This window comes from Caretta caretta, chromosome 6 (assembly GCF_965140235.1).
Source record: "Caretta caretta isolate rCarCar2 chromosome 6, rCarCar1.hap1, whole genome shotgun sequence".
In the NCBI taxonomy this organism is placed as follows: domain Eukaryota; kingdom Metazoa; phylum Chordata; order Testudines; family Cheloniidae; genus Caretta; species Caretta caretta.
Window position 1 is genome coordinate 69,629,638 of NC_134211.1, and position 13,206 is coordinate 69,642,843.

Consider the following 13,206-nt stretch of genomic DNA (forward strand, 5'->3'; position numbering starts at 1 on the left):
CTGCAGATGAACTTCTGAACTCTGGGGCTGTGCTGACCAAGGAGAGCAACTGTGGGAGGGGTGACTTTTGGGTTGTTGGACTTAAGACCCTGAGAGGAAAAGGACACTGCCAAACTTACTTGGGGGTGGGTCTTTTGCTCATGGTTTGTGTTATAAATCCTGTTTGTGGTGTTTCCCCAACAAAATGCCACATTGTTTCCCTCCTTTATTAAAAGGCTTTTGCTACACTCAGACTCTGTGCTTGCGAGAGGGGAAGTATTGCTTCTTAGAGGCGCCCAGGAGGGTGGTATGTATTTGTCCCAGGTCACTGGGGGGGGCTTGAGCCGGTTTTGCATTGCGTTATTGAAACGGAACCCCTAGATACTGAACCCAGCCCTTGTTGCTGCCAACTCTGACGGGCAGAAGGGTTACAATAAATAAGGTTTTGGACCAGCAAGGGTTTCCGTGTGGTTTGTCAACTGAGACAGAAACAGGAGCAAGGAGGCCCTGTTACAGTCCCTAAAGGCTTTTGCTTTAAGAAAATGGAGGAAATTGAGTTGTTTCTTAGTAGCGAATAATCCTGGATACTGTGCTTTATTATAGCAGAGATGATGAATTTGTGTCAGTGCTGAAAGTTCCTTTGTATTTATGCTGATAGTGGAGTATTATTACATTTACTCTATTGTTTGTTTCTTCTTATAGGTTCTTTAGAGGGAGATTTTACTTCTATAAAGAATTTTCATAAATTTCCTCTCTTCTCACCTTCCTGCCCTGTTTCATTTCACTTAAATTGGTGCCTCTGGTGTTCCCTGCAGGCTGTGAGGCAAACCCACAGCCAGATCAGTGCTGTTCACTCAGCTGCCATGACCCACCCTTGCAAAAGGGCCTGCAGTGACTCAGCCCTCAGGCATGTGGCAGCAGCCTATCCCTGAGCAGAGCTTGGGTCAGATGACCCCAGGCTCAGGTATTTCCCCAACCCCTCCAGAGTTGCAAATTAGTCTGCGCAACAGCACTACCCAGCCAGGAACCCACACTGCAAGGCACCAGGCAACAGTCTCTCTAGACTGCCAGCCGGTTGTTCCTCCTATTCCAGCCTTGCCCGTACCCTGTTCTGACCTTGCTTCAGACCTGCATCTGCCTCCTGACCCCTAGACCCCATGGACTCTGATCACCCAGCTTTGACCCTTGGCCTGCATCTGGACTTCAGCTATGGTACTAATTTGGCTTATCTGTGGACTCTGACCACCTGGCTTCAACTTCCTCTCCGACCACCAGGCCTGACTGCTTGGAACCAGCAGCTGACAGTTTGCACAGACTCCACTGTATCAGACCCTACTGGCCTCGATTGAGCACCTGGGTGCTGCAGTCCCAGAGACGACGTCCCTACTCCAGGGCCTCCAGAATCAAATTGCCCAGCTGCAGTTATAGAACGCTTCTCTCCGAGTGCAGGTCCAGACATCTCCAGGACCCTTGAGCCCACCCATGGTGGCAGCCCTGGAGCATGGTCTGAAAATCCCCTTGCCAGAGTGGTTTGATGACAATCACCACAAGTTTTGAGGGTTCGTTAACCAATGCCGCTTGCTGTTGCCGATGCTGCGGCCATCCTTGCACCCAGATGATCAAGCAGAGATGGGATCTTTCAACTCAAGGTTCAAATCCCATTACCATCTGAAACTCATGTATTTGATCGTGAAATGACATGGTGGCCTCAGTATAGTTCCTAGTTTGTATTGGCAGTCTCTACAGAGAAGCCAAGGACTGAATGGGTGTTTTGGCTGGGTACTAGCCTTTTCTCTTTCCAGGGAAGTGGATCTTAGCCTCCCTCTACTGTGTACACAAGTAACTCCTGAGAGTCAGAGTTGCAACCTGAGAGAAATGTCTGCACTGGCAGGTTGCTGCTGTCTATCTACAGTGTGGTATTAGAGTTGTGTGCCGTTTTGCTGCCCTCTGCTTATGTCCTAACTCTGTGGCCACAGAAATATCCTTTTTACCATCCAAAAGGAAATCCCCGTTTCCACACTACCTGGCAAATTTAGGGAAGTTTTCAGTTATCACTAGAGGATCAAAGACCAAAAAACTACTTATCAAAGGGTCAGATTTTTCAAACGTGCTTTAGAGATTTAGGCACCCAATTCCCATTGACTTTCAAAGGGAGATGCACGCCTAACTCCCTTAGGTACTTACAAGAATTTCACCCATGGCCCGTAGAATCAGGTAGAGCATCTAGTACAGCAAGTTAGGTATAACATGTCCTTTGTCCATCAGCTCTTAAACATCGCAGAAGAATAACTTCTCTGAAGAAAGAAAGTTATCGTTGTTGATATCTTGCAAGCAATCCACTGGTGCCAGTGAATAGTTGACTCTCCAGAGTGAATCAAAAAATAAAAAATGGTGCTGACATTGGAGTCCTTTTTTCAACATAAAGACTTCAAAATGGGCTAGACAAAGGCAGAAGCAATCCTCATCAGCTGTAATGTTGTGTTTTATTAGAAGCAAGCTTTCCAAACAGATCCCCTCTGCTGCCTACATGTGCCCCAGCACAGGTGGAGCCCTGCCAACCAGATCTGCAGGTTCCCTCTCCAGCTCTGGGCCTGTGCCACACCCAAAGGAAGTTGTATTTCACTTGCATTGATTGACTCGGGGGTGTCTGGCAAATTTAGAGACTTGGCCTTTGCTTGAGTCAGTCAGTTGCCCATTCAGAGGAAGCTTGTGCCAGATCAGGCAGAGACCACTCACAGCAGTATGCTGACCTCCTGGGACAGTCTCCTATGAGAAAGCCCCTTTCCAGGTCGGGACTAGAGACCACCAGGAAACTATGCAATTCTACCTGATCCTTTTGCTGCACTTTCGGATAAGATTGGACCTCCCCTGGTTCACCCTCCACAATTCAAACATATCGTGGTTGATGTGGGAGGTATGGTTCAACTCTGGGTTTTGATGGCTGCAATGCCTAGGAAGACCCAGCAGGGAGAAGATGAAACCCCAGCCCTGGAAAGGCATCCTTCCTCCTCAATACTACCTCAGCTTCAAACAATACTTGGCTGGAATTGATGAACCAGTATAGTGGCTTGCAGATGTCTTTGATAAAAGGAAGGCCAATGTCCTACCCCCACACCAACCTACAACTGCCCTGTAGACCTCCAGCCATGGACAAATATCCCTTTTGGGCACATTTACCCTTTATTGGAACCTGAGCTCAAGGCCCTGTGAGATTACCAGGATGAAAATCTGGCTAAGAACTTCATCCAGCCTGCCAAATCCCCTGCAGGAGCCTCCATCCTGTCTCTTCAACAGAAAGATGGGACACTGCTCCTCTGTGTTGAGTATCATGCCCTGAATAATACTACCATGAAGAACAAGTATCCTCTTCCACTGATCAATGAGCTCCTAGAATGGGTTGGCATAGCAAAGGTCTTCACCAATCTTGACCTGCAGGATGCGTACAACTTGATCTACGTCTGGGAGGATGACAAGTGGAAGACATCCTTCTGTTCCATTCATGGCCACTAGGAGTACCTGGTTAAGCCCTTCGGCTTCTCTGACTCCCCAACCGCATTCCAGTGTTTGGGGAATGTTCTCTTCTTTGTGCTCTAGACATTCCTCCTGATAATTCTTTATCACGTATCACAGGCTCAGATCATAAAGCATCAAGGTCCTTGTATATTTTGGTCGTAGCATGAAAATCATGAGATCTTTGGCTGTGGTTTGTGGAGACCAAGGCTCTACCTCCTTTATGACAAGGGTTGGCTGCAGTATGAGAGCTCCTCTATTCGAAACTGTCACAGTATGGACTGCAAAGCATTCCCTGGTGGATGATGGAGACTAAGGGTCATCTCTAGTATGACAAGAATTTGATCCAGTAGGACAACACCTCTGCTCAAAACAGGTCACTTTTACCATGGTGTTTTTGTTATTTCCTCTAAAACATGGGAAATGAGGGTTATTCAGGGTACAGAATAATTCTTATGTCCTTCGACATGTTCTAAGACTTGGTCTTTTCGCCACAATTACCAAAGCCCACTCCCATAAATCTGCCTAAAATTTGATGTGAATAAAAAATGCAGTCCAAGCAAGGAGCAAAAGGAAGAGTCATTACTGTGGTGGCTATAGATAACAAAGACATCCCTCAAATAGACATAGTACAAGGGAATTACTAATATGAATCAATATAACACCATTTTCACTGGAGAATGGAGAGCACCTACAACTAGGACATCAGTTAAAATTGGCATCTGGCAAATACAAGAACATTGTTTGGTTTCGGCTACTTTGAAAATCTCAGCCTTTGTGAAAGGCAATAAAGAGAGACTCTGGATTTGTACAGTGGTGTAAAGGTTTTATCAGCATGGCACCGTTAATGCATGGTGAACCCATGAGGTAAGTTATGCAGGTCCCAAATGAATGCTCATAAAGCGTTTATACCATCCTGTCATGTATTCTGTATGTCACATGTCACAGTAAAACTATTTTACAAATGTTTTGGAATAGTAGGTCTCAGACTGTGAACTGCAAAGCATTCACTCATGACTGGTGACTCAAGGGTTGCTGGTGGGTAGATGATGTTGCCTCCACTTTCTCATTTCCAGCCACTTCTAAAATTATATATTCCTCCTGTGTATAGAAACACACCCAAAACATCACTAGGCAAATAGATGGCTACACTATAAGGAGGGTATCATTGGATGAGTATATTGCTGTTGCATGGGCACTTTGGGGGTATATTGTTACAGCAAGGGCATCTTTGAAGGGTATGTTGCAATAACAAGGGCATAGCTGGGCAGAATATATCTGTACTAAAGAGGACATCATTAGTTGAGTTATGTTGCTATAGTGTGTGCATCTCTGGGAGCCATACTGCTATAATGAAGACCTCATTGGAGGAGCACTGTATTGCAACTGTAGGATGAGGGCAGATTTTGGTGCGATATACTGCACTAAAATGGGTTATGCTGGGTGGATGTTCCTATTGTAATGGAATTGAGAATTTTAAGCCTGGATCAATATATATAAACATTAAACGTTCCCCATTCTTTATTGTTTTGTTACAGTTGCTGTGTCCTGCTCTGGATTATATGAGAAAAACCCTTCTTTACTGAGTCCCCCTCCCAGACTGTCTCAAGGCAAAAATGTGATGGTGTCATCTGATCAGTCTTCCAGTCCAGGTACTACAACTCCTGTCCCTTTAGTCCTTCCTATCTCATAAGCAGGACCCACACCGAACAGAGGGGATGAGCTGCCCTCCTTGATAATCAGAAGCCTCCCATCTCCATGTGTGTGTCTGGTTACCAGAAAGCCAAGCTGCTGGCTTTCATAGGATGAATGGAACGGACTCAAACAAGCTAGTGTAGCCTTAAGGCACTGTCTCCATTTCTGTGGTGGGAAGCCCAGAACAAAAAGTCTTCTCCATCAACACACTATGAAAACAATCACTAGAATATGTAGAGTCCCTGAAGCAAATGCTAATTAATGGAACTGTTTCCTCAGCAAATAGAAAATAAATTCCATGGCAGTAATACAGAGTGAAGTTATTTTCAAAGGAAATTCTTTCTCCCATCTGTCTGCAAAAACTGAACAGGACTGAGTGAGTAGCTGCAAGGAAGGTAGGATGAATTGGGCTTCCTGTGGTACCAGGAGTAGTTGGATGAGTGCCCACATTTGTGAAGGGCTGAGAGAATGAGCCAAGCACTGCTAGAAAGGTAGATAACTGTACAAAGCTGTGGTACTCTTGGAGGATTCTGTACATGTGTGGAGCGTGTGCACAGTTCAATACCCACAAGGCTTCAGGAACGCTGTCCTTTCTTGTCTGCACTCCCACCATAGCTCTGCTTAAGGAAAGAGCAAAGGGGGAAGGCTACTACATGAGGCAATTTCTGATAGGGGACCCTTTCCGTTAGAGCAGGATAAGTGTATTGTTACTGTTCACATACCAGAGAAGTTATTCTCTTATGCAATAGTGTGAGTGCCCTGAAGGGCCAGCTAGGAGTTGGCCTCCTGCAGTGAGAACATCCTCATGGCACTACCCTGTCAATGTCACCTAGGAATCTTACAGTGTGGAATTCCTCCCTGAAGTGGTGTGTCTGTGCTGGCTGGAATCCTATGGAGTACGTGTCTTCATTGCAGTTCCATGGCAACTAAAATTTCCTCTTGTGGTGATTGGGGCAATTTTTCCATATTTTTGCCTTCTATTTTAAATTGTTTCCCTTCATTCTTTTTGTATGTATTCCTTGTGCATTCAGCAGTTTTTGAAACTGTTCCAGGATGTGAAATGCCTAGAAGAAGGTGAACAATTAGCTGTCATTAACTCCCCATTGTAATAAAACCCAACCCAATGTCCTGGAAAGCAAGTGGGAGGAGGACAGTGGAGAGGCCCTTTTATCAGGATCTTAGGGATAATGGTAGCATGACAAATGGGAATGAGGATATGGAGGTAGATATTACCATATCTGAGGTAGAAGAGAAACTCAAACAGCTTAATGGGACTAAATCAGGAGGCTAGATAATATTCATCCAAGAATATTAAAGGAATTGGCACATGAAATTGCAAGCCCATTAGCAAGAATTTTTAATGAATCTGTAAACTCAGGGGTTGTACCATATGATTGGAGAATTGCTAACATAGTTTCTATTTTTAAGAAAGTGGAAAAAAGTGATCCGGTTAACTATAGGCCTGTTAGTTTGACATCTGTAGTATGCAAGGTCTTGGAAAAAAATTTGAAGGAGAAGGTAGTTAAGGACATTGAAATCAATGGTAAATGGGACAAAATACAACATGGTTTTACAAAAGGTAGATCATGCCAAACCAACCTGATCTCCTTCTTTGAGAAAGTAACTGATTTTTTTAGACAAAGGAAACGCAGTGAATCTAATTTACCTAGATTTCAGTAAGGCGTTTGATATGGTGCCACATGGGGAATTATTAGTTAAATTGGATAAGATGGGGATCAATAGGAAAATTGAAAGGTGGATAAGGAATTGGTAAAGGGGAGACTACAACGGGTCCTACTGAAAGGTGAACTGTCAGGCTGGAGGGAGGTTACCAATGGAGTTCCTCAAGGATCGTTTTTGGGACCAATCTTATTTAATCTTTTTATTACTGACCTCGGCACAAAAAGTGGGAGTGTGCTAATAAAGTTTGCGGATGATACAAAGCTGGGAGGTATTGCCAATTTAGAGAAGGATAGGGATATCCTACAGGAGGATCTGGATGACCTTGTAAACTGGAGTAATAGTAATAGGATGAAATTTAATAGTGAGAAGTGTAAGGTCATGCATTTAGGGATTAATAACAAGAATTTTAGTTATAAGCTGGGGACACATCAATTAGAAGTAACGGAGGAGGAGAAGGATCTTGGAGTATTGGTTGATCATAGGATGACTATGAGCTGCCAATGTGATATGGCTGTGAAAAAAGCTAATGCGGTCTTGGGATGCATCAGGAGGGGTATTTCCAGTAGGGATAAGGAGGTTTTAGTACCGTTATACAAGGCACTGGTGAGACCTCACCTGGAATACTGTGTGCAGTTCTGCTCTTCCGTGTTTAAGAAGGATGAATTCAAATGGGAACAGGTACAGAGAAGGGCTACTAGGATGATCCGAGGAATGGAAAACCTGTCTTATGAAAGGAGACTCAAAGAGCTTGGCTTGTTTAGCCTAACTAAAAGAAGGTTGAGGGGAGATATGATTGCTCTCTATAAATATATCGGAGGGATAAATACAGGAGAGGGAGAGGAATTATTTAAGCTCAGTACCAATGTGGACACAAGAACAAATGGTTATAAACTGGCCACCAGGAAATTTAGACTAGAAATTAGACGCAGGTTTCTAACCATCAGAGGAGTGAAGTTTTGGAACAGCCTTCCAAGGGAAGCAGTGGGGGCAAAAGATCTATCTGGCTTTAAGATTAAACTCAATAAGTTTATGGAGGAGATAGTATGATGGGATAACACAGTTTTGGTAATTAAATATTCATGGTAAATAGGCCCAATAGCCTGTGATGGGATATTAGATGGGGTGGGATCTGAGTTACCCAGGAAAGAATTTTCTGTAGTATCTGGCTGATGAATCTTGCCCATATGCTCAGGGTTTAGCTGATCGCCATATTTGGGGTTGGGAAGGAATTTTCCTCCAGGGCAGATTGGAAGAGGCCCTGGAGGTTTTTCATCTTCCTCTGTAGCATGGGGCACAGGTCACTTGCTGGAGGATTCTCTGCTCCTTGAAGTCTTTAAATCACGATTTGAGGACTTCAATAGCACAGACATAGGTGAGAGGTTTTTTGCAGGAGTGGTGGGTGAAATTCTGTGGCCTGCATTGTGCAGGAAGTAAGACTCGATGATCATAATGGTCCCTTCTGACCTAAATATCTATGAATCATGAGATCCCTCACAGAGGAGGAGCAGTTTTTGGCAATGAGGGAGAAAACTGGATTTGTTCAGCCTTAAAGGGAACCATATTTTTATTTCAATAGCATTACAATAATTCCTCTTTAGTTTATGCTCCCTCCTTTCCCACCCCACAGTTTCTCAGACATAAACAGAAATATTGAATTAATGCATCCATTCAACAAAATTTGCATCATGCACTATCCAGTTGGTCGTCCAAAAAGAGTTCTCCTCTTGATTTCAATTGGGTGTCATAATTAATAAAACACTCAGCAACTGTACATATCAAAAAGAGCTCTGTATTTTTTTTTCAAATCAGTAAACTTGGTCCCAGCTTGCATAACTCATTTATCATATGAATTTCTTTCAGGGAAGACAGTTTGCTTACTTCACCTGAACACGAGTTTCCATAACAAATAGTGGGATATGGTTAGCAAATATAAACAAAGCCACCAAATCCTATAAATTAATCAATTTTATCTACCTCTTTTATTGGCTGGGAAGGAAAAAAAGAGAGATTATTATTTCTATTTTGAATCCTTGGGAGTTGCACAAATACAACAGAGATGGGGCCATGTAAGCACGTGGATAGATGATTGATTGTCTGGCAAGCAATGCTCATACTTCATATTATCTCTTTGCACGCTTCACCAACTACCTGCATAACTGGTGTAGTCAGGGAGGCAGGCATATGCTATGTAGCCATAGAATCATGGAAATGTAGGGCTAGAAGGGACCGTCCATCGACTCAATGGGAGCAGGACTGCCCTTAGTCCCCAAGAAGAAAATGAGCCTTTGACAAGGTGGAAGAAAACCAGTTCATAAAAACCAAGTCCTAAGCTTGTGAAATGTTCCCCTTAGTGTCTAAAACACAAAGTTCAGAATTTATAATCCCCATGTACAGGGCTCTGGCTCCCCATCCCCTGGTCTGTGGAAAAAGAAGATCCACATAGATGAAATAGTCCCTGCTCTTGTCCCAGGAATGGTTCCCCAAATCCCATCCCAACTATAAGGTACTAGTCAAAGAGTCGCATCCCAGCCTCCACTGTCATGTGCCACCTGAGGAGCAGATGCACATTTAACCTGGGACAGATATTCCCTCATACTCAGACTATCTGATGTGCACCCAACACTTCCTTGCTCTGTAAATGGCCCTAGCCATCCCCTTCCAATTGCCGACCATTTCCCTTCATGCCACAGCTCAGACTGCCCTTCCCCAATAAGCCCTTGATATCTCTTTCCAGATGTCAACCCCTCACAATTTTCCATTCTGTAGTAAAGCTTGTTACTCCTCTCCCAGACATCAGAACCCTCCCAACCTAGAAGTGATGGGACTCCATCCAGCTTTGTACACCTGGAGCAAGTGGGGAAATCATCTGCTTGTCACTGTGAAAGTAGTTGTTGTATTTACTTTATTAGTGGAGCAGTTTGCTATGTGGCTGTATATTCAAGGAGTTAGAAATACATTGCTCTAATATCTGTAACTACAAGTTCAAGACTTGGTAAGATATTTTAAAATGCAATAATTTTCCATAAATATTTATTTTTAAATAAACTTTATGGAAAATTGTTTGGCATTTTTGCTACTCAGACTTCAGTTTGCTATCTCCAATGTTCAACTGTAGCACTGCAGACATAGTGATTGTGTTTTCTGGCCCTGTTTGGGTGCTACCAGATATAAATATTTACTTATAATAACAATAGGGACACATTATAAACTCTCTTACCTCATGTAGGTGAGCAGTCACTGGCATGAATAGTCCTTCAGATTTCAATGAGTGTTCTCATATGAGCAAACTGCTCACCAGTCTGGGTGAATACGGGGTTCATAACCTGGCCAGAACTACTAGGACAAAGAACTACATATTTATATTCTGTATTTTTCCTGAGTTTACCTACTGTGATAATTATATTTTTAATGTAATTACAAATTACTTATACTTATCTACTCAGGATATTATAGTAGAAATAATAACCTCTTCCACAGTGACAAGTAGGTGGCAAGTAGTGGGGAAAAGCCAACAGGTGTGGAGAAGTCCCTTAGGGATGAATTTTGTCAATGGGGAACTCAATATTCTAGTAAAGAGGATAGGAATGAAGTTGGTAAAGTACAGGTAAAAACTAGTGAGGAATAAACAAACAAAATAGAGTCCCATTTAAATAGAACACTTGAAGGCAAGCAACTGAATATTGACTAGTGCTTCTATATAAATGCTAGAAGTCTTAATACTAAGATGGATGAATGGGTGAACCGGAATTATATGAGGATTTTGATATAATAGGTATCACGGAAATGTGGAGAAGTAAGGATAATCAATGGGACACGGTAATACACAGTATAAAATATATAGGAATGACCGAGTAGGTCACGGAGGTGGAGGAGTGGCATTAAAGAAAGCATAGAGACAAATAATTTAAAAAATCTTACATGAAACAAACTGTACCATAGAATCTCTGGGGATAGAAATTCCATACTTGAATAATATGAGTATAGCCAGAGGAATATACTACCAACCACCTGACCAGGATGGTGACAGTGACTATGAAATGCTCAGGGAGATTAGAGAGGCTACAAATTCAGAAAGCACAATAATAATGGCTGAGGCTACATTTTAGTCATGGGTATTTTTAGCAAAAGTCATGGACAGATCACGGGCAGTAAACAAAAATTCACAGCCCGTGACCTGTCAATGACTTGTACTTTAATCCCTGACTAAAACTTGGGTGCTCTGGGGGTGGGGAGGGCTGCCCAGGGGCACTGCAGGTGCTGGGGGGTGGGGGCCAGTGGGTGGCCCAGGACCTCTGCTGGTGCTGGGAGGAATGGGGGCTGGCAGGCTCCCTACCCGGTTCCTGGAGGCAGCCGGCATGTTTCTGCGGCCCCTAGGTGGAGGGGTGGCCAGGTGGCTCCATGCGCTGCCACTGCCCAGAGCACCCGCTCCACAGCTCCCATTGGCTGGGAGCTGCGGGGGCAGCACCTGCGGGTAGGGGCAGCACCTGCGGGTAGGGGCAGCACCTGCGGGCAGAGGCAGCGCATGAAGCTGCCTGGCCACTCCTCCGCCTAGGGGCTGGACATACCAGCTGCTTCCAGGGAGCCCCCCCCAAGGTAAGCGCCACCCAGAGCCCAGCCCCCTGCCTCAGCCCTGAGCCCTCTCCCACACCCAAACTCCTGCTGCTGCTAGGTGGGAGGGGCATGGTGGCCCAATATTGCCCCAGAAGCAGCCGGTGCAGCTGGCCCGGAGGCTGCCTGAGCAGCTTGGGCGGCCCCCAGGCCAGTCACACTGGCCACTGCAGAAGTCATGGAGGTCCCGGAAAGTCAAGGAATCCATGACCTCCATGACAGACTCGCAGCCTTAATAATGGGGGATTTCAACAATCCTCCTATTGACCGGGTAAATGTCACTTCAGGGTGTGATGCAGAGATAAAATTTCTAGACACCATAAATGATTGCTTCTTGAAGTAGCTAGTCCTGGAACCCACAAGGGGAGATTTAGTCCTAAATTAGACCATCATGTAATTAAATATAACATTGTTATACGGAGGAAATGCCAAAGAAACCCACCACGGTAGCATTAGACTTTAAAAAGAGGAACTATACAAGAATTAGGACTCTTGTCAGGCGGAAATTAAAATGAGCTCTCACAAGGGTTAAATGCCTGAAAGCAGCATGGGGATTATTTAAAAACACCATGATAGAGGTTCAGACTAAGTATATACCCCAAATCAGAAAAGACAAGAAGAGGATCAAAACAATGCCACCATAGCTAAACGGCAGAGTAGTCGAGGCTGTTAGAGACAAAAAGTAATCCTTTAAAATTTGGAAGTCATATCCTAATGAGGATACTAGGAAGGTGCACAAACTCTGGCAGGAAACGTATAAAACTGTAATAAGGCAGGCCAAAAAAAACTGGAGAAGCAACTTTGTAAAGATGCAAAAACTAACAGTAAGAATTTAAGTATGTTGGAAGCAGGAAGCCTGCCAAAGAGGCAGTGGGGTGACTAGATGACCAAGGTGTTAAAGGAACACTCAAGGAAAACAAGGCTATAGCAGAGAAGCTAAATGAATTCTTTGCATCAGTCTTTGCTGCAGAGGATGTGGGGGAGATACCCATAACAGAGCTATCCTTTTTGGGAGACAAATCTGAAGTACTACCCCAACTGATAAGTTAATAGAAGAGGTTTTAGAACAAATTGATAAATTAAACAATAATAAGTCACCAGGGCCAGATAGTATTGACCCAAGATTTCTGAATGAACTCAAAAGTGAAATTGCAGAACTACTAACTATAATATGTAAATGATCACTGAAAGAAGACTCTTTACCAGATGACTGGAAGGTAGCTTATATAATGCCAATTTTTAAAAAGGGTTCCTGAAGCGATCAGGGCAATTACAAGCCAATGAGCCTGACTTCAGTATTGGGCAGATTGGCAGAAACTATAGTAAAGAACAAAATTATCAGACAGAAAGATAAACACAATTTTTGGTGGGAAGAGTCAACACTGATTGTGTAAAGGGAAGTAATACCTCACTAATCTATGGAATTCTTTGTGGCTGTCAACAAGCATGTGGATAAGGGTGATCTGGTCAATATAGTGTGTTTTGATTTTCAGAAAGCTTTCGACAATGTCCCTCATCAAAGGCTCTTAGGGAAACTAAGGAGTTGTGGGATAAGAAGGAAGGTCTCATGGATCAGTAATGCGTAAAAGATAGGAAACAAAGGATAAGAAAAAATGGTCAGTTTTCACAATGGAGAGAGATACACAGCAGGGTCTACTAAGGATCTCTACTGGGACCTGTGCTGTTCAAGATGTTCATTACTAATCTGGAAAGAGGAGGGAATAGTAGGGT

The 13,206-nt window shown here is 43.7% G+C and overlaps 1 protein-coding gene across 1 annotated transcript in view; it reads left to right on the forward strand.

Moving 5' to 3' along the window:
* Positions 1-13,206, forward strand: part of LTK (leukocyte receptor tyrosine kinase) — a 167,924-nt gene that overhangs the window by 52,030 nt on the left and 102,688 nt on the right. The window contains exon 2 of the mRNA XM_048853213.2: positions 5,028-5,141. Coding sequence (XP_048709170.1) covers positions 5,028-5,141 — 114 coding nt within the window. The remainder of the gene's footprint in view (positions 1-5,027; positions 5,142-13,206) is intronic.